We start from the raw sequence: 22,296 nt of genomic DNA, 5'->3' as shown, positions 1-22,296 counted from the left end.
GCTAGTTTTTGTGTTAAGTGTCTGAGGCTAGATTTGAACTCAGGTGCTCCAGACTCCAGGGCCAGTGCTCTATTCACTCGGCCACCTAGCTGCCCCCTCTACTTTATATTTTTTACTTTATTCACATATATAATATCAAATGTTATTGAGTTAGTTGCAACATGGAAACTATTTTTTTCTTTTGTATATTTAAATTCACAGATATATAGTATACAGAATATATATTATGTATCATGCATATATGTATACATGTTATTGTTTAGTCGTGTTGTTGAGGTTTAGGGTTTAAGAGTGCTCGAGACCCCAAAATACCAAAATGCCAGGTCCTGCCAAATGAATTTGACTCAAGTCTTCCCTCGGCCAAAGTAAAGCAAAGTTTATTAAAGGTTAGCCATAATGGGTAGGCTCTTAAGGAGCCTTGGTACCTGTGATGCTTGTATTGGACAAGAGTGTCAGAATAATCTGACATAGAGTAAGCCTGAGCTAGATAATTCTCTGGCTCCTTCATGGAGGCAAGATAGGTCTTATATACAGAAAGGTTGTGGGAGGAATCAATGGGTGGTCTAGAGGAGTTTGGGGAGGATCTGCAGGAGGAGTCAAATGAGGTCAGATTCCAGTAATGAGAGATTAAGGGAGGTAAATAACTGGAGGCTACCTGGAGATGACAGACAATGGAGGGCTAGGCTAGTAACAGAGATTTGGGGTGAGCTATAAAGAAAGGCTTATGGCTTCAGGCAAATGCCTCTGGTGGGAAAATTGAAGGAGAGCTCAAGGAAGTTCCCAGAGCCTGTACCTCATCAATGTCAGACTCTTGGTGACCACATTTGAGGTTTTCTTGGCAAAGATACTGGAGCAGTTTGTCATTTCCTTCTCCAGCTCCTTTTACTGCAACAACTAGTGTGTGTGTATAAGAATATACACAAACTATTCATTGTAGCACTTTTCGGTACTTGTAAAGAACAGCCCTGAATCCATGATCTTATGCCAAAGAAATGATTGAATAAACTGGCATGAGAATGTAGTGAAATATAGCAAGGAATAACAAATGTGAAGTGATAAAAGCCACGTGGGAAAATTTTTAAAAAATGACTTGATGTGGAGAGAAATAAAGAGAAAAATACTCAGATGGAGGAGGGGGACAACGAGGGCAGAATGCTGCATACATTGTCAGACTGAGGCCTCGGTAGTTCTCTTGGTTTAATTCATTACAAGGCAGGATCACGAGGTGGTAGGCGGTGGAGTGGGGAATGATGAAAAATGACGCTGATGTGGAAAACAAAAAACATTAATATAAATTACTTCAAAAATTAGACGCAGAGTATTGTTTAGAATGGAGTTTGAGACCTGGGACTCCACGCAACATGCGGGCTCGCTCACTTTACTGCTATCTGACGGGTCAAAGTCACCCACCCAGGGAGTCTACATGCTTTTTCCAATATGATTATTATTATTTAATTCTTGTTACTAGACTAGCAGCTAACGTCTTGCATAGCGCCCCACACTCACAAATAGTAGCACAAGTTCGATCTCGTTCTCTCTCTGCTGTAGGAGGAAGTCTGGGCTTACCTAGTGCTTGCAAGCTTATCGTCCACGTCCACGTCCACGTCCTGCGTGATTACGTCACCACGCAGACGACGCTCCTCCGTCCCTTTCCGGCTCCTTCTCCTCTAGCTTCTCTGGGGCAGGGCTGGCGCGAGTCCGGGTTCCCATTCTGCAGTCGTTGTTTTTGGTCCGCGGCCTGGACTTGGGGGCTTGGGTGACGAGGCAGGGTCGGAGGGCGTGGCGCTGCGCTGCGCTGGGCCGGGCCGGGCCGGGCCGGGCCCCGCAGGTCCCCCTGCCCAGCCCCCAAGGAGTTCCAGCATGGGTCCCGCTGGCATCCGCTGACGGCTCTTGGGGGCTTCATTTTATTGTGAGGGAAGTGGGTTGAACCGAGCTCGGGAAGCAGCTGACTTCATGCCGCTGCTGTATTTGGGGGAGGACACAAAAAAAAGTCCCACCTGTCAAAAATTCAGGGTCCTCTTCATCAGTAGAAGCCCTCAGGTATCTGCTCGACCGCGATAGTTTTGGGGTTTTGCTTTTGAATTTTGGTCCGCGGACGTGCCCCTCGTAGCTAGGTCTCCCCGGTGAGACAGATGCAGGATACTGAGGCCGCGCCAGTTCCAGCCACGGGTTTTGCTATGTTTCTGAGCTGTGAGGTGAGTTAAAACGTCTGGCAATAAAGACTGCCTTAGTAGTTTTCACGTTTCAGCCTTGGGGCTGGGGTAGGTCGGGGAGACCCGCCTGTATTTGGTGGGTCTGCCCGACCAGCTCCTGCACGGTGGCTTTCTGGGGTGACAGATTAACCCACGTGATATTTAACTCACTCGGATTCTGTTTACGCCCATGTACTTTTTTCGATTCTTTCTCTTTCACTCCAGGAGGCATCATCCAACCTTTTTACATGGCATTGAAAGCAAGTCATAAATTTAATGAAGCTTCTTTTTGAGCTTAGACTGGGTTTGGTTTTTTAATTGTGTTAAGCATTCTTCAGTTTTCGAACGAATTTTTATATTGCTCCCTAATAAAGATGGCTAGTGTTTATATAGCGCTTTAAGGTTTTCAGAGCGCCTAACACTTGTAATGTTATTCGATCCTCTATAGTTTTAATTGGCTATGCCTACACGTGCTTATATACACACATATAGTCGACAGTCGTGACATTTCTTTTGCAGTTAATATTTTTGTACAACTTCCCCTCCCCCCACTTTTTTTTTTTTAAACTGAGGGTATTAAAGATAATTAGAGACCTGTTATTGGTGAAAGCAAACAAAAGTTCCAGTTCTTCATTACGAAAGAGGTTTTTCAGAACTGCCACAATTCTTTGTTTTTCGGACAGATTTGAAAGTTTTTCAGCCTTTAAATATAGTTCAGTACCGTTGTTTATATAATTGGCTTACTTGGTTGTGAGCTTTCCAAAAATGTATACTGTTTTTCACTTCTGCAAATGTGTAGAAGTGGTCTTCAAGGTCATTTTTATCTTCTTGGCTAGAGTGGCAATATTTTAATTGATCTCATAATATTTAACTAATCTTATCTCCTTTTGAAAGTCACTAGAAAATAAGTTCACAAGTATATGTCAGTATTATATAAAAGATGTTGCTATCATTTGTGTTCTGTCAGTGGGAAAAATATCTGAAAACCACATGCATAGATGCATAGATTACAGGATCTTTTTTTCCTTAAAATTGACAATAGTTGTGTGTCTGTCCTTTTGGTTTAGCAGCCCTTGCGATTTTGGGGGCAATTTTTGTGGCAGTAAGTGAGATGGAGATTTGAAATGAACATACTGTTTCAGATGGTGTTAGTAGGCTTATAATTTTCTAATCTAATTTGTTTTTAAAACAGCAGTAGTACACTTTGGAGTGAAGAGTTGGTATGGCTTGGCAGAGTATGGGTGGGCTTGAAATTGATCATAGAATCCAGAGCTAAGGAAATTTTACAGATAATTCTCTCCTTTTAGAGATAGTGAAATTAAGCCCAGACTGGTTTTCTACTTTCCAAGTAATGTGATGCCAAGCTTGTTCTTTATTATCACTAAAAAAAAAAAGTTATTAACTTGGATGACCCACTATTCAATAATTATCTAGATATGCTTCTATATGTACTGTTCAGCATAATGGTATTGTATATTAAGTGTTAGTAAATTGACTGATCAACATATTGTGATTTAGCTTTGTCATTTCGTGTTATGTCAGGCCTGCACAGCCTGCAGCTCTTATGGCCCTTGGGCTGCATGCCGCTTGCCAAAGGATTTTGGGTATCCCATGAAAAAAGTAGAGGAAAATATCCTTTGTATGGAGAGGATGGCCTTTGGCATGCTGTGGCCTGTGGGCTGCAGGTTGTGCAGGCCTATGTTATGGGACATGTAAGTAATATTTCAGGAAGGCACATTTGTAATCTTATGTTGTATTCAGCTCATCCCACTGCTTTATTGTCTTATGCTAAACTTGTTATATGTTATATGGAAACATGGATAAAGCTAGGCAGCACGATGGAGCATAAGGGACATGGCAGTACTAGGTTAATTTAACACATCACATCATTGTAACTTGACATTACTTTCCTTCCTTCCTCCCCTTTTTTATTTATTCCTGTTTTGTTTTCTTTTTCTTGTTTCTGGCACATTTTGTTGAGTGTATGTAGACAGACTACTTAAGTTAGGAGACCTGCATTATAATCCTGTCTCTGATACTAGGTACATGCCTGTAAGCAAGTCAATTAACCAGTGTGAGCCTCAGTTTTCTCATCTTTAAAATAGGGATAATACCTTACAGGGTTGTTATGATATTAAAATGATACAGTAAATGTAAAGTAATTTATAAACTCTAGACTGTTGTATAAATTCTAGTTATTACATGCACCCACAACCCTTGCCCTTAGTTAAATCTGTGTGGAGTTACTTGTCTATATTGTGACAAACATGGCCTGTATACCTTAGTGCTTCTGCTGGCACTAATGTATTGTGGCAGGAAATGAGGTGGAAATTTGAAAAGAACAGATTACCTCTTTCTGTGAATGGTGGTAGTAGGCTTCTAATTTTCTAATCTATTTGCTATAGATTAGTGGAGTGGAGGATTGGTACCATTTGGCAGAGTATGGGTGGGCTTTAAATTGATTAGAATCAAGAGCTAAGGAGATCATACAGATAATCTAGTGAAACCCTCTGTTTCTAGAGATAGGGAAATTGAGGCCCAAAAAGGTTGTGACTGGTGTGAAGTAGGTTGTAGAGGTGTCTGTTTCCTTTTCCATAGGCCTGCCCATGACATCAGTGATGCGGACACTGCCTGTCTTCTTAGAGTCTTATTAGACACTCAGAGTTAAAAAGCCACTCATTGCTGGTTGGTGAACTAATCTACATGCACCCTAGGGTACCAAAGAAGTATTTCCAGAGTGAATAGTTGTGGGTTTTCAATACACTCTCTTTGCTTATCTATCTTTTTCATCATTTTTTATCCTTGTGTTTCTCCTTCCCCCAGCCCTATATACTTACAAATCTATCTGGTTTAAAATTTTTTTTTTCTAATCCTGGCCTTTATTCATCACAACTATGAAGATATCTCAATAATTTATTGGTATTTGAAAATGTTGTTTTGCTGTTAAATAAATGTATATAAAGCTTCTCTAATTCAATGGCAATATTAGCATAGATATCACAGTGAACAATGTAAATGTAATAAAATCATTCAAGGTGTTACTTTAGTGTATGTATGTATCTATACATGTAAGACCCTAATCCCAAGGTTTTTTTTAACATATGTACATACACAGAGATTGATAGGATTGACTTTATATTCCTTAAATTGAGGAGGGTGGGGAAAGGGTTCCTTAAGACTCTGTCCTTCAGGGGCAGCTAGGTGAGGTGGCACAGTGAATGAGCAGTAGACCTGAAGTCAGGAGGACCTGAGTTCAAATTGTCAGACACTTGACAGTTAAGTAGCTGTATGACCTTGGGCAAGTCACTTAACCACAATTGCCTTGTGGGCCCCCCCCCCCCAAAGACTCTATCCTTCCTTAGACCTTTTCCATATCTATCATGACAGACATACAAAAACTTTGAGGAAATAATTTTTTTCTTAGGGGTTCACTTCTGATCTACATATAGATAACAGAAAGATATGTTGGGTCCCTCCCTGCCCTGAACTTTCTTTGATTCAGTCGCATCTACAAAACATCTTGAAATGTATTTCCTGTCACTAAATTAAACTAAAATGGTGAGGATGTTGCTTCTTATAACCCTTACACTATTTAACTTCATTTTAAAAATGATGTATGTCCACCTGAGCTTCTAGGCAAAGATACTGATCTTTTCCAGGCAAGGAAATTTATAGTAATTTTTGAATTAATACTACTCATTCGTTGACAGATTTTTGTTTTTCCTTAATATTTCCTGAATCATCTCTTTCTATTCTTTTATAAATGCAGCCTTATTTTGAGGCATGGATTAGAACCCATGGAAAGAGTGTCAAAGAAGACACATGGGTTGATCCTGGAGGTAATAGAGACCCTTTTGAATGTATTGACTTGAGGAGATGGGAAGGTGTGACATGATTAGGCCTGAGGTTTAGGTAGATCACTTTGGCTGATTAGAAGGTAAATTGTTGTGGGAAGAAACTGAGGTAATGAGATCAACCACCAGTAGTGCAGGAATGAGACAATGGCCTGCACCAGGGTGGCACAGCTGTAACAGTGGAGAGAATGGACATGAGAGATGTTGGTGAAAGTAGAAATGACAAGACTTGGGAATAGATTTGGATATTTGTGGTGTATGTGAGTGATGGGTTGAGGAAGATGTTGAGGTTCTGAGCCTGAGTGAATGGGAGGATAGTGGTGGCCCCTAACACACAGAGGAACATTTGGTAAAAGGAAGGGTTTGCAGTTATACAGTATTATACTAGAAATGTTAGCTTTAGCAATAAGAGAAGAAAAAGAAATTGAAAGAAATAGAATAGGCAGTGAACAAACAAAGCTATCACTTTGCAGGTGATATGGTGGTATACTTAGAGAATCAGCTAAAAAACTACTTGAAATAATGAACAATTTTAGCAAAGTTGCAGAATAGAAAATAAACCCACATAAATCATCGACATTCCTATATATTACTAACAAAGCTCAGCAGCAAGAGATAGAAAGAGAAATTCCATTTAAAGTAACTATAAACAGTATAAAATATTTGGGAGTTTGCCTGCCAAGACAAACTCAGGAACTATTACATAACACTTCACACAAATTAAGTAAGATCTAAATAATTGGAAAAATATCAGTTGCTCATGGGTAGGCCGAACTAATGTAATAAAAATGTCAATTCTTTTAAAAAAATTTAATTAATTTGCTTTTAGTTTGCAACATTTCAGTTCCACAAACTTTTGAATTACAAATTTTCTCCCCCTCACTCTCCTCCCCCCTGTCCTCTATGGTGGCATGCAATCCAATATATGTTCCACAAATACCTTCACATTAAATTTTAGTCAAGTTGTTAAGAAGGATTATAACCAATGGAATGAATGAGAAAGAAGGAACAAAACAAAAAAGAGAGAGAGCAAGTAGTTTGCTTTAATCTGAATTCAAACTCTGTAAATCTTTCTCTGGATGTGGATAGCCTTTTCCATCATAAGTCCTTTGGAGTTGTCTTATAACCTTTCATTGCTAAGATGAGCCCAGTCTATCAGCATCAGTCATCACAGATGTGATATGTCTGTAATTGTGTACAATGTTTTCCTGGTTCTGTTCCTCTCACTCTGCACCAGTTTATATAAGTCTCTCCATGAAGTCCATCTGCTCCTCATTTCTTATAGCACAATCATATTCCATTACATTCATATATCACAACTTGTTTAGCTATTTGATTTAGCTAATTTATGGGCATTCACTTGATTTCCAGTTCTTTGCCACCACAAAAAGAGTTGCTAAAAATATTTTTGTACATATGGGTCCTTTTCCCACTTGCATGATCTCTTTGGGATACAGTCCTAGAAGTGGTATTGCTGGGTCAAAGGGTATGCACATTTTTATAACCCTTTAGACATAGTTCCAGAGTGCTCTCCAGAATGGTTGGATCAGTTCACAGCTCCACGAACAATGCATTAATTTTCCAATTTTTCCACATCTTCTCCAGCATTTATCATTTTCTGGTTAGTGCTGTTAGCCAGTCTGACCAGTGAGATGTGTTCCTTCAGAGTTGTTTTGATTTGCAAAAAATGACAATTCTACCTAAATTAATTTACTTATTCAGTGCCATACCAATCAAACTACCAAAAAATGTTTATAGAACTAGAAAAAATAATAACAAAATTCATCTGGAAGAACAAAAGGATCAGAATATCAAGGGAATTAATGAAAAGAAATGCAAGGCAAGGTGGCAAGGCATACCTGATCTAAAATTGTATTATAAAGCAACAATTATCAAAACTGTTTAGTATTGGCTATGAAATAGAGTGGTGGCTCAGTGGAATAGGTTAGGTACACAAGACACTATAGTCAGTGACTTTAGTAATCTACTGTTTGATCGACCCAGACTTGAGCTTCTGGGATATGAAATCCCTATCTGACAAAAACTACCAGGGAAACTTGAAAATAGTATGGCAGAAACTAGGCATAGACCAACATCTTATACCATATACTAAGATAAGGTCAAAATGGGTACATGATTTAGACATAAAGGATGACACTATAAGCAAACTGGGAGAGCAAGAAATAGTTTACCTGTCAGAGTTATGGAGAAGGGAAGAATTTTTGACCAAACAAGAGATAGGGAACTTTATGAAATGCAAAATGGATAATTTTGATTATATTAAATTAGAAAGGTCTTTGCAGAAACAAAGCCAATGGAATAGAAAGCTGGGAAAAATTTTTTACAGCCAGTGTTTCTGATAAAAACCTCATTTCTTTTCTTTTTTTTTTTTGACTTTTGGAGGGCAATTTGGAGTTAAGTAACTTGCCCAAGGTTACACGGCTAGTATTTTTAAAAACCTCATTTCTAAGACAAGTCATTCCCCAATTGATAGTCAAATGATATGAGCCACCAGTTTTCAGATGAAGAAATTAAAGCTATCTATGGTCATATGAAAAAAGTGCTCTGAATCACTATTGATTAGAGAAATGAAAATTAAAACAACTCTAAGGTACCATGTCACACCTGTCAGATTGACTAACATGACAAAACAGGAAAATTATAAATGCTGGAGAAGATGTGGGGAAATTGAAACACTAATACATTGTTGGTGGAGTTTGAACTGACCCAGCCATTCTGGAGAACACTTTGGAACTATCCCTACCCTTTGATCCAGCAGTAGCACTGCTAGGTTTGTATCCCAAAGAGATCATAAAAAAGGGAAAAGGATTCACCTGTACAAAGATATTTGTATCAGCTTTTTGTGGTGGCCAAGAATTGGAAATTGAGGGGATTTCCATCAGTTAGCTAATAACTGAACAAGTTGTGATATATGAATGTAATGGAATACTATTGTTCCATAAGAAATGGTGAGCAGGGAGTAGAAGCAGAACCTCCCTGCTGCTCTGGCTTCCACCTTCCCCAATCCATGTAAAAAGGGGACTCTAAACAAACTTTTGAACTGCAGAACCCACAAAATGACACAGAGCAGCTAACCTCCTGCTGAGGACAGACCAGGAGGCCAGCAGGAATCGGCCAGTGCAGTGCTGGGCAGCTCCACGGTGAGGCTTTAGCTCCACAGCGAGGCTTTGGCGCCAGGGTGGACCTGACCAGCCTCCGGCACAAGGGACTCCAGATCAGCAGCAGCTGTGGCCATTTCCAGAATTATCAACACATAGATGTGAAGGACAAAGTGAGAGGTCAGTGCAGTCTGGACTTTGGGATCCAGTAAGTGGGAGTATGTGGCTTTTGCCCCCGGAGCTGAGACACCGGCACAGCCAGCCAGCACCAAGTGGCAGCTTCAGCTCCTGGCCTGCAGAGTGTAGGGTGACCAAGCACCAGTCTGAGGGGTAATCACTCTTGCTTTAACCTTCTTGGATCTGGATTGCAGTCTAGGGTGGAGGTCCTGGGATGTGTGTCCAGCTTGCCAGAGTGTGTGGAGACCTCTGAGAGGGCACCCATCTAATACCTCCAGCAGCTGAGAAAACCCCAGTGTTTGGGACAAAAGCTCCCCTGTCTGGTGGCAGAGTCCTACTGTGGCAAAAAGCCCAGGGGTCAAGTGACTTGAGGGGTGACATGATCAGGCAAAGAAAACAAAGCAGAAGATTCCAACATTAGACTCCTATTTTGGGGACAAAAAGGAGCAAAGCATGGAACAGGAGGAAGACAGTGAAGTCAGAACTCCTGCACCAAAAACTTCAAAGGAAAATATGAGCTAGTTACAGGCCATAGAGGACCTTAAGAAGCAGGTAAGAGAAGTGGAGGAAAAATTGGGAAGAGAAATGAGAACGATGCAAGAAAATTACAAAATGACAGTCAACAGCCTGACTGAGGAAAACAACACCTTAAAAAACGGACTGACTCAAATGGCAAAAGAGGCTCAAAAATGCAATGAGGAGAAGAATGCCTTAAAAGCCAAATTTGCCAGATGGAAAAAGAATCTCAAAAGCTCACTGAGGAGAATCATGGCTTCAGAATTAGATTGGAGCAAATGGAAGCTAATGACTTTATGAGAAATCAAGATGCTGTTAAACAGATCCAAACAAATGAAGAATAGAAGGGAATGTGAAATATCTCGTGGGAAAAACCACTGACCTGGAAAATAGATCCAAGAGAGATAATTTAAAAAGTATTGGACTACCTGAAAGCCATGATCAAAGTAATAACCTAGAAATCATCCTCCAGGAAGTTCGCAAAAAAAACTGCTCTGATGTTTTAGAACCAGAGGGCAAAATAGAGGTTGAAAGAGTCCACCAATCACCTCCTGAAAAAGATCCTAAAAAGAAAACTCCTAGGAATATTATAGCCAGGTTCCGGAATTCCCAGATTAAGGAGAGAATATTACAAGCAGCCAGGAAGAAACCATTTGAATATTGTGGAAACATAATCAGGATAACTCAGGATCTGGCAGCTTCTACACTGAGGGATTGAAGGGCTTGCAATATGATATTCTGGAGGTCAAAGGAGCTGGGATTAAAACCAAGAACCACCTCCCCAACAAAACTGAGTATCATGTTTCAGGAGAAAATATGGTTATTCAGTGGAAAAGAGGACTTTCAAGCATTCTTGCTGAAAAAAACCAGAGTTGAATAGAAAATTTGACATTCAGATACGAGAAGCATGAGAAGGTAAACAGGGAAAAGACATGATAAGGAATTTATTAAAGTTGAACTATTAACATTCCTACATGGAAAAACAATAATTGTAATTGGTGAAACTTTTCTCAGTAGTTGAAGGGAATAGAAATATATATATATATATATATATATGTCTATATATGAGCATATGAATACATACGTGAATGTATATATGTTTACAGGTATACATAGAGAGCACAGGACCAATTTAACAGGAAGGGATGATACTTAAAAGGTGAAATTAAGAGGTGAGAGAGGAATATGAGAGGAGATGGGGAGAGACAGATTGGGGTAAACTATCTCATATAGAAGAGGCAAGGGAAAATGGTTACAATGGAGGAGAAGAATAGGAAGGCAAAAGGGAATGGGTCAACATTGTTCTCATTGTATTTGTCTTGAGAAGGGAATGACATACATACTAAATAGGGTATCTCACCCTCCAGGAGAGTAGTGGGGGAAGGGGATGAAAGGGGAGATGATGGAAGGGAGGGCAAGCTCGGGGGGAGGGAAGTTGGAAGCACCCACTTTTGAAAAGGGATGGGATCACAGTAGAGAATAGAACAAGTGGGAGGTGGGATAGGAGAGAAGGAAATATAGTAAGTCTTTTACAATAGATCTACTATGGTATTGTTTTGCATTAGCCACACATGTACAACCTATACTGAACTGTTGTTATTTTTATAAATTAGAAAACTTTGTGGTAACTGTTTAATGACCTATAGGTGCCTCATTTCATTCCAACATCTAACTTCAACAGAGTGAAGGCCTGCCTCTAACAACCAGAAGCACATAGAACCTGTCAAATAAATATGATTAAAATAAAGGAGAACATAAACAACTGGAGGAACATTCAGTGTTCTTGAATAGGTTAAACTCATATAGCAAAAATTGTAATTTATATTTATACATTGAATACAGTGCTAATTAAACTGTAAAGGGACTTTATAGAAGTAGACAGAATCATAATGAACTTTATATGGAAAAATAGTCACAAACTATGAAGGAGTATACTAAAAAAGGAAGACAAAAGAACAGAATTTTGTAATCATAGTCCTTAAAACATTACAAAGCAGTTATTGTCAAAGCTGAGTTACTACTTGGCGAAAAAAGAGATCAATGAAATAAAATATATACATGAAACATTTGCCCAAATGTATACAAACCATTACTCAAATGGATCTGTGATCTCATTTTGGAAGTTTCTTTCACTGATGCAGATTTCAACTCATCCGTACCTTCCCATCCTGTGCAACTCTTGTCCCTATCCATTACCGTCCCAGTAGTTTGCTAGAAGGGAGTCTATCCAACCTGCCAAAGCCCTTCCTTGTCCAATGGAGAATGTATCACTGCAACACCCTGCCCTTCTGTCAGTTATCTCTTACTCCTGCTAGCCTATCTTCTCTTTCCCCCCAAACAATTCCTTGATGAAATACTTTGTTTCTATTCTTCTTTGAAGTTCCTTGTTATATATACATACTCTTCCCCCTCCACCTCCCCCAATGGATATGTGTGTACAAATAAAAAAAATCGATATGTACCTGTATCCACACATAGATTAGTGTTTGACAGAAATTTAGAGCAATAACTTAAAAGTTAATTAGGGGCAGCTAGGTGGTATAGTGAATAGAGCACCAGTCCTGGAGTCAGGAAGACCTGAGTTCAAATCTTCGCTCAGACACTTGACACACTTACTAGCTGTGTGACCTTGGGCAAGTCACTTAACCCCAATTGGCTTGTATTCCCCCTTCCAAAAAAGTTAATTAGGCAGTTATAATACCAAAATTTAAAGAAAACAATTTTTTCCTTAGTTCAAAGAGGTTTTCAATGCAACTTTGATGTATCAAAAAAAAAAAAACCCCACTTAATGTGAAATAAGACTTAGATTCAGATGAACTTTGAGAAGTCACTGACCATAAGATTCCATTTCCTGTTCTGTAAATTGGAGGTAAGGGTGTTTGAAAGATATGCTTCACAATAATGAGATATTAGATCATTTTATAAAATGTATAAATATAAACTATTAGTGACATTAATAATAATATACCCTTACTACAGTTGTGTTACATTCAAATGCGTCATAGCTTTATATTTATATCATGTGCTAACTTTAGAATATTCCATCCTTTTCAAGGTAATAATACTACTTGTCAGTTTATAGACTGCTTTCCTCACAGCTCCAGAGGTTAAGTAAAATACTATCTAAATTAAAAAGAAATAAATATTCAATCAGTTTTTGTTGATGATTTTTATTATAATTTTTGGTATCTTCTAAGAAATTAGAAAAGTATAGATAATTCTGTCTTAGCTTAGAGCTTAGGTGCTATTGACAACTGGTTACATTTCTCTTATTTTGATGAATTCTGTTTTCTCCAGGAAATTTTTATTTCTGCAAATAAATATAACTATTTTTATCCTGTTATTTGGTTATATTTTTACAAAGAGAACCAGAAAAGTATTAGTCATTATTTTAGGACCTTCTAGCTATTCTCTACCATTACTTTACCATAAGTAGATTGTTTTTTTATGTTCAGATTTCCTAATGTTCGTTTAGAAATCCTAAGGTAGAGGTAACATGTTTATAGCTCTAGAATAATAGTTTCTTTCTATTCTTTTTCTTTAGTATACATCTTTGGTACAGCTTACATAATAGACACTTTTTTTTTTAATCTTTTCTCATTATTAATCTTAAAACTCATTGATTTTTCCCTATACTTATATTTCCTTTGCTTTATTAACTGAAGAGATGGCCTTTCTCTTTCCCATGCCCAACTTCTTTTCTTTTTATTTTTTTTTAAAGGGGATTATTTAACTTTATTTATTTTTAGTTTTCAACATTCACTTCCTTAAGTTTTAAATTTTTTCTCCCTCCCTACCCTCCTACCTCCCCAAGATGGCACGCAATGTGACATAGGCTTTACATGTTCATTCCTATTAAACATTTTCACATTAGTCATGTTGTATAGAAGAATTATAATGAGTGGGAGGAACCATGAGAAAGAAAAAAACAAAATAAAAAAAGAAAATAGTCTGCTTCACTCTGCATTCAGACTCCATAATTCTTTCTCTGGATGTGGATGGCATTTTCCATCATGAGTCCTTTGGAATTGTTTTAGGTCCTTGCATTGTTGAGAAGAGCTAAGTCTTATCAAAGTCTATCTTAGCATAATGTGGCTATAGCTTTGTACAGTGTTCTGGTTCTGTGCCCTTCACTCAGCATCAGTTCATATAAATCTTTCCAGGTTTTCCTGAAGTTTGCCGGCTCATCATTTCTTATAGCACAATAGTATTCGATTACACGTATATACTACAACTTGTTCAGCCATTCCCCAACTCATAGGCATCCCCTTAATTTCCAGTTCTTTGGCACTACAAAAAGAGCAGCTTTAAATATTTTTATACAGGTGGGTTCTTTTCCTGTTTGTATGATCTCTTTGGTCTACAGTCCTAGAAATGATATTGTAGGATTAAAGGGTATTCACGTTTTTATAGCCCTTTGGGTATAGTTCTAAATTGTTCTCCAGAATGGTTGGATCAGTTCACAACTCCACCAGGAATGTGTTAGTGTGGCAGTTTTCCTATATCTTCTCCAGCATTTGTAATTTTCCTGTTTTGTCATGTTAGTCAATCTGATAGGTGTGATGTGGTACCTCAAAGTTGTTTTGATTTGCATTTCCCTAATCAATAGTGATTTAGAACATTTTTTCATATGACTGTAGATATCTCTAATTTCTTCCTCTGAAAACTGCCTGTTCATATCCTTTGACCATTTATCAGTTGGGGAATGACTTAAATTCTTATAAATTTGATTCAGTTCTCTCTATATTTTAGAAATGAGGCTTTTATCAGAGACAGTGGTTGTAAAAATTCTTTCCCAGTTTTCTGCTTCCCTCCTAATCTTGGTTGCCTTGGTTTTGTTTGTGAAAAGACTTTTTAATTTAATGTAATCAAATTATCCATTTTGCATTTCATAATGTTCTCTATTTCTTGTTTGGGTCATAAAATCCTCCATTCTCCATTAATCTAACAGATAAACTATTTATTGCTGCCTTAATTTGCTGATAGTATTAACCTTTATATCTAAATTGTGTTCCCATTTGAACTTTATTTTGGTATATGGTGTCAGATGTTGGTCTTTGCCCAGTTTCTGCCATATTATTTTCCAGTTTTCCCAACTATTTTTGTCAAATAGTGTATTCTTTTCCCAGAAGCTGGGGTCTTTGGGCTTATCAAACAGTAGATTAGTGTAGTCACTGACTACTGTGTCTTGTGTACCTAACCTGTTTCACTCATTTACCTTTCTATTTTTTAGAATGAACACTTTTTTTTAAATTAAATTTTATTTTGTTTTCAGGTACACATTTTCTCCTACCACTCACCCTTCTTCTTCCATTGAAAAATCAAGAAAGACAAAACCCATTACAAACATGTATAGTCAAACAAAACAGATCTCTTCATTGCCTAAATCCAAAAAAGTATGTCTCAGTCTCTTCTCTTGAGTCCATCAGCTCTTTTAGGAAGTGGGTAACATGTTTCATCTCGAATCTTCTAAATTTTTTTTTTTTTAGCTTTTTTGGAGGGCAATTTAGGGCTAATTAACTTGCCCAAGGTCACACGGCTAGTTTATTTTTTTTGTATGTGTGTGTGTTTAAGTGTCTGAGACTGGATCCAAACTCAGGTCCTCCTGACTCTAGGGCTGGCTTTCTACTCACTGTGCCACCTAGCCACCCTATAATCCTCTAAAATTTTGGTTGTTCATGTAATGAGCCCTATCTTTAAAAGCTGTACCCTCTTCTGGCTGCTTGTACAAGACTACCTTTTCAGTTCTTTACTCTTAGATCTTTTAAGACATCTGTTAACCCGTACACTTTTGTTAGATGCTCATAGAGTCATATAATTTTAGATCTAAAAAAGGCAATAGAAATCATCTAGTCCAGCATCCTCATTTTGCAGACAAGGAAGGTGAGATCCAGTGAGTTTCATTAATACCTAATATCATTTCTAAGATGGAATGACAAAAACATCATAGGAATATATCAGTCCATGTGGAAGTCTCAGAAGTAACAACACTTGAATAATAGTCTGTTACTGTTGGTTTATGTTTATTTTCTACCCTATGATTTATAAAGTCCTTTCTATAATCATAACCTGTCTCTCAGGTTTTTGCTCTTTGGTGGAAAGTTAGCAGGTAGAAATGTTTTAAAAGAATTTAGATAGTAAATAATGAATACTAGTTATCTCTATAATTAAAATGAGAGTATAAAAATGATTAAATCTTGGTCTTATTTGTTACTATTAGACATGAAAAATGTAATTGTGATTTAATCTTTCATTGAGAAATAACCGTCTATTTAACCCCTGACTATGAGCTCACAATGTAAATAATGAATTAAAGAACAAGGATAGGATATTGTAGAACCAATAAAGCAATTTTTGAGTACCTGATTTGTATTTTTGAAAAACAGAATTTTTCGCAGGTAAACAGATTTGGTACTAGGTAAATGGAATATTACCTTTAAACATTCTGAAATCTCATTTAGCTTTTGTCTTTTGGTATCGTTATAAATTGTATAATGTAATATTATATATCAGTTAAAACAAAGCTTTTTCTAAAATTTTCTTTAGTTCATCAAATAACTAAATGGAGTCTGAGCAGCTGTTCCATAGAGGCTACTATCGAAATAGCTACAACAGTATAACAAGTGCAAGCAGTGACGAGGAACTTTTAGATGGAGCAGGTGTTATTATGGACTTCCAGACCTCTGAAGATGACAATTTGTTAGATGGTGATGCCTCAGTTGGTAAGTTGGCACTGTAGCCTCTATTTTGGATGATGTATATTTTTTGAAGCATTTATGTGGAGAATTTAATTAATGCTAGATTTTCCAGCAATAAAATATTTTACTCTTTTGTTTGTAGTACTTCATTATTTTCAAAACTTGTAATATTTTTTCCTTTCTTTTTAATTTAATTTCATATGAAAAAGCTTGGTTTTTAGATACATTTAGAACTTGTGTAATTGACAGATCTGATAAAATAACAATTGTTTCTAAACTTTTTTATTTGTTCCTAAACTCTTTCCCCTTGAAGCAATGTGATTTACTTCAAGAGGGAAGTGGTGCTGATAGTCTTTTGGAGGAATAGGAGGTGCTGGGAAGGAATTTGTGGTGAGGTAGAGGGAAATTGATAATTTTGGAGTCAGGAAAGAGGTACTGAGAGAAAGACTTGACAGCATGACTGTCTCTCTAAAGCATCTCACCTTTATTTCAGTTGGCTAAGATGTTTGAATTGCTATGGGGAATGGATCATAGCAATAGTTACCCACAAGCTGCTGTCATCATCTGTAAGACTGACTAGTTGAACACCATTGACCTTTTGTGACGCTCTTGGAATATGGTAATGGCTTTGGAAACTATCAGTAGGAAAAAGAACCTCTTCTTTAACCTTGTGTCTTTGCCTTGAGTAAAAGAAGCTGGTGGAGTTGTTTGTTAGAAAGGTTTTGAAAAAAGGGGTAATTTATTAGCAGAGTAATACTCTAGAGCTACATAGATCAGAACAACCAAAGTAAAGTGCTTCCTTTTTATATCGTTATGTATGGAAGTTTTTTATGAGTCTGGGAAATATTTAAAAATATTTTGCACTTTTTAATTTTGTGCTTCTGAGAATAACAAAATAAAATCATATTAAATACTTTGAACACTGATTTGAGTTTTTATATATTATTATTTTTATAATAATAATAAAATATATATTTTATATATTAGCTAAGAAAATTGTTTCTAAAAAAGTGGAAATGATTGTTCTAAAATATAGGAAAATATTTTTCAAGGATCACAGTGAAAATAAACAGTGTTCTGCTGTGGGGTGAGGGGTGGGCAACATGAATGTAGGCAAGTAAACAAAAGAATAACAAAGCATCTTTGAGAGAGGGCTATTTTTTTAAATTAATTAATTTATTTTTAAATTAATTTGTTTGTTTCCTTTTAGTTTACAGGATTCAATTCCACAATTCCTTGAGTTTCATATTTTGTCTCCCTCCCTCCCCTCCCCCTACCATGGCGGCATATAGTCAAGTATAGTATCTGTAAATACTTTCACATTATACATTAGTCAGGTTATAAAGATGGATTATATCAGTTGGAATTAAAAATGGTAAGGAGGCCATAAAACCAAATAAGAGAAGGAAAAAGATCAGGTAGTTTGCTTCCACCTGGATATAAACTCAGTTCTTTCTCTGGATGCACATATTTCTCTCCATCATGAGTCTTTTGGGATTGACTTCTATCACTGCATTGATGAGAGGAGTCCAGTCTATCAAAGTTGGTCGTCACACATACGTTGTGTCTGTAATTGTGTACCAATTTCTCCTGGCTCTACTCTTTTCACTCAGCATCAGTTTGTATAAGCCTCTCCAGGTAAATATGAAGACTGTCTGCTCCTCATTTCTTATAGTACAATAGTATTCCATTACATGCATATACCACAACTTGTTCAGACATTCCCCAGTTGATGGGCACCCCCTTAATTTCCAATTCTTTGCCACCACAAAAAGAGCTGCTATGAACATTTTTGTACATATGGGTCTTTCTCCCATTTCTATGATCTCTTTGGGATATAACCCTAGGAGTGGTATTGCTGGATCAAAAGAGAGGGCTACTATTTAGGGGGAACAAGAAAGGCCTAGGAAGCCAAACCTGAGTTATTCTTTGAAGGCAATTTGAATTCATTGAAGCTGGCATGAGTAAGAAATGATTTCCAGATGTGGGGAGCCCCTTGTAAAAAGCATAGAGGCAGGAAATGAAATGTCATGTACTTGGGAATAGCTAGCAGGTCAGTTTGATTGGAAAGAAGGCTTGAAGGGCAATAGTGTAAAATAAGACTGGAAAAAATAGGTGGTAGCTAGATTTGGAAGACTGTAAAGGTCAAACCAATTAGTTTCTATTTTCTTCTAGAGCCACTGAAGATTTTGGAATAGGACCATGATATGGTCATATCTTAGCATCATGGAGAGAGAGGAGAGACTGGAGGTAGGGAGATGAATTAGGAGGCTATTGTAACATGGCCCTGGAGAGAGGTGATAAAGGCCAGAACTAGTATAATGGCCCTATGAGTGGAGAGGTGAATTGGATATGGGATGTTGTGCAAAAATGATCAACTAGATTTGCAGCTGTTCATATATAGAAGGTAGGAAAGAGGGAAGAACGAGTCCTTAAGTCTTCTGAGTATGTTTGTTGTCTGTTTATCTCTATATTTTTTATACTATTTTATGTACATTTCCTTTGATGTATTTTCATTTACTTCTCTTACCTCCTTAGTAATTTCTGTATTGGAGATTTGCTTCAATTGATTTATTGTTGTTTTGTGGAGTTGCAATTTTCTTGTAGAAACTTCTGGTAATTTTGTTCCTTTTTCAATATTTCTTTTGTTATTTTTGAGGAGGATCTCAAGGAGTTTATCTTCCTTTAGATCTCTCTGCCATCTTTCTGTAAGTTGCCCTAGTGTGGAAATTCTACTGAACCATAAGTTAGAAGACCCAAGTTTTAGTGTAGGTCTTGTTATTAGCTAGTTATGTGACTGTGGTAAAATTTACTTAGCTTCTTTGGGGGTTAATATCCTTATCTGTATTAGAGCAGATACTCTCTAAAGACCTAGTCCTAAATGTCTATGTTGATTCTGTGTGAAAGGGGAGACTCAGCTTCAAGCAGATTGATAAGGTAAGACCAGTATTGATTCTATTCAACAATTTATTAAGTCCAAAGCAGTGGAGGAAGGAAAAAGAAAAAAAAGGAAACAGTTCCTGCCCTCATAGCATCACAGATTTAAGCTCTTAAACATTTGTCATTTGAAGTGGACTTGGAGCCAGAGATTCCCATGGTGACCCTTATATTTGTCACCATGTAGATAACCAGACAAACCACTTAATTTCTCTGAACATTTCTCATCTTTAAGGCATAATATTTATACTTCATAACCACTTTGTAAGTTGTGAAGAAAACTTTATAAATCACTTAAGTCCTATGTAAATTTGTTTGTAGGCTTATCATTTTTTATCCGGAAGAAAGCTAAGATGTTATCTAGTTCATTCTCCTCATTTTACAGATTAGGGAACAGAATTTTAAAAATTAATTGACTTACCCAAGGTCTCACAGTTAGGAAGTAAGCTCAGTATTCAAACTGAGATCTCCTCACTCTGAATTCGCTTTTCTTTTTTTTAAATTAAATTTTATGTTTATTTTTATTTTACATCATTCATTTACACAAGATTTTGAGTTACAGATTTTCTCCCCATATTTCCCCTACCTACCACCCCAAAACAGGGATCCCACTGAATACCCCTTCCCCCACTCTGCTCTCTCCTATATCTGCCCCCATCCACCCTCCGACTTTCTAGTAGGGCAAGATGGATCTCTATGCACCAGTGCCTGTATATCTTATTTCCCAGTTGCAGGTAAAAAAAAAATTATATATATATATATATATAATATTTTTTAAAAAAAACATTTAATTAAAAAAAAAAATTTGAATTCCAGATTCTTTCCCTTCCTCTGTCATCACCCACCCTTACTGGGAAGATAAGCAATTCAATATAGGTTGTACATGTGTAGCTATGCAAAACATTTCCATAGTGGATGTATTGTGAGAGACTGACTATATTTCCTTCCATCATATCCTGCACCCTACTCGTTTTATTTTCTACTTTGACCCTGTCCCTTTTCAAAAGTGTTGGCTTCCAACTTCCTTCCCCCCCAGCCTGCCCTCCCCTCCATCATCCGCCCTCTCATCCCCTTCCCCCTACTCTCCTGTAGGGTGAGATACCCTATTTAGTGTGTATGTCATTCCCTCCCTAAGCAAGATTCAGTGAGAGTAAGGTTGACTCATTCCCTTTTGCCTTCCTGTTCTTCCCCTTCATTGTAACCATTTCTCCTTGCCTCTTCTGTATGAGATAATTTACCCCATTCTGTCTCTCCCCATCTCCTCTCATTATATTCCTCTCTCACCTCTCAATTACACCTTTAAATTATCATCCCTTCCTATTAAATTGGTCCTGTGTGCTCTGTCTATGTATACATGTACACATATGTATACACATTCATATACCCTCCTATATAGACATACATATGTATGTGTGTGTATGCACACACATACACACACATTTCTATTCCCTTCAACTATTCTCATACTGAGAAAAGTTTTATAAGTTACAATTATTGTTTTTCCATGTAGGGATGTTAATAGTTCAACTTTGATAAGTTCCTTATGATTTCTTTTCCCTGTTTACCTTCTCATGTTTCTCTTGCTTCTTGTATCTGAATGTCAAATTTTCTGTTCAACTTGGGTTTTTTTCATCATGAATGTTTGAAAGTCTTCTATTCCATTGAATGACCATATTTTCCCCTGAAACATGATACTTAGTTTTGCTGGGGAGGTGATTCTTGGTTTTAATCTCAGCTCCTTTGACCTCCAGAATATCATATTCCAAGCCCTTCAATCCCTCAGTATAGAAGCTGCCAGGTCCTGTGTTATCCTGATTGTGTTTCCACAATATTCAAATGGTTTCTTCCTGGCTGCTTGTAATATTTTCTGCTTGATCTGGGAACTCCGGAACCTGGCTATAATATTCCTAGGAGTTTTCTTTTTGGGATCTTTTTCAGGAAGTGATGGGTGGATTCTTTTAGCCTCTATTTTGCACTCTGGTTCTAAAACATCAGGGCAGTTTTGCTTGAGAATTTCTTGAAGGATGATTTCTAGATTTTTTTTTTTTATCATGGCTTTCAGGTAGTCCAATAATTTTTAAAGTACCTCTCTTGGACCTATTTTCCAGGTCAGTGGTTTTTCCAGTGAGATATTTCACATTGTCTTCTATTTTTTCATTTGTTTGGATCTGTTTAATAGTATCTTGATTTCTTATAAAGTCATTAGCTTCCATTTGTTCCAATCTAATTCTGAAGGAATGATTATCTTCAGTGAGCTTTTGAGATTCTTTTTCCATCTGGCAAATTTGGCGTTTTAAGGCAGTCTTCTCATTGACTTTTTGGGCCTCTTTTGCCATTTGAATTAATCTATTTTTAAGGTGTTATTTTCTTCATTCAGGTTGTTGATTTGCTTTTTGTGATTTTCTTGCATCATTTTCATTTCTCTTCCCAATTTTTCCTCCACTTCTCTTATTTGGTTTTCAAAATCCTTCGTAAGCTCCTCTGTGTCCTGTAACCTGTTCATATTTTTCTTGGAAGCTTTTGGTGCAGGAGTTCTGACTTCATTGTCTTCCTCCTGTTCCATGCTTTGCTCCTTTTTGTCCCCAAAATAGGAGTCTAAAGTCAGATTGCTATGCTTTACTTCCTTTGCTTGCTCATGTCGCCACTCAATTAATTACTTGACTTTTGAGCTTTTTGCCACAGTAGAACTCTGGTTCCAGAAAGGAGAGCTTTGTCCCAAATTGCTGGGGTTTTCTCAGCTGCTGGAGCTATTATTGGCTGCCTTCTCTGAAGCCTCCACATGCCCTGGCTCACTGGTCATGCA

The 22,296-nt window shown here is 37.3% G+C and overlaps 1 protein-coding gene and 1 long non-coding RNA gene across 4 annotated transcripts in view; one reads left to right on the top strand and one right to left on the bottom strand.

The window, feature by feature from the left end:
• LOC138168096 (uncharacterized) overlaps positions 1-1,630 on the bottom strand; it is a 6,434-nt gene extending 4,804 nt beyond the window's left edge. Inside the window, exon 1 of the long non-coding RNA XR_011170033.1 lies at positions 1,567-1,630. This is a non-coding gene — a long non-coding RNA (uncharacterized lncRNA). The remainder of the gene's footprint in view (positions 1-1,566) is intronic.
• A 116-nt stretch (positions 1,631-1,746) lies between these two features.
• The window catches only part of CLCN3 (chloride voltage-gated channel 3), a 122,090-nt gene continuing 101,540 nt past the window's right edge, over positions 1,747-22,296 (top strand). The window contains exons 1-2 of one of the 3 annotated variants that reach the window (XM_069097049.1): positions 1,769-2,195; positions 16,405-16,580. In XM_069097049.1, coding sequence (XP_068953150.1) covers positions 16,421-16,580 — 160 coding nt within the window. In that variant the 5' untranslated portion in view covers positions 1,769-2,195; positions 16,405-16,420. Of the gene's footprint in view, positions 2,196-16,404; positions 16,581-22,296 lie in introns of all 3 variants that reach the window. The other 2 variants (XM_069097065.1, XM_069097083.1) reach the window with 2 other exon arrangements.

This window comes from Petaurus breviceps, unplaced genomic scaffold (assembly GCF_028583685.1).
Source record: "Petaurus breviceps papuanus isolate PSGF00001 unplaced genomic scaffold, PetGlider_PUasm1.0 126, whole genome shotgun sequence".
NCBI classification, from domain to species: Eukaryota; Metazoa; Chordata; class Mammalia; order Diprotodontia; family Petauridae; genus Petaurus; species Petaurus breviceps.
The sequence above is the reverse complement of the archived record's forward strand: the minus strand, read 5'-3'. Positions and strand labels throughout refer to the sequence as shown.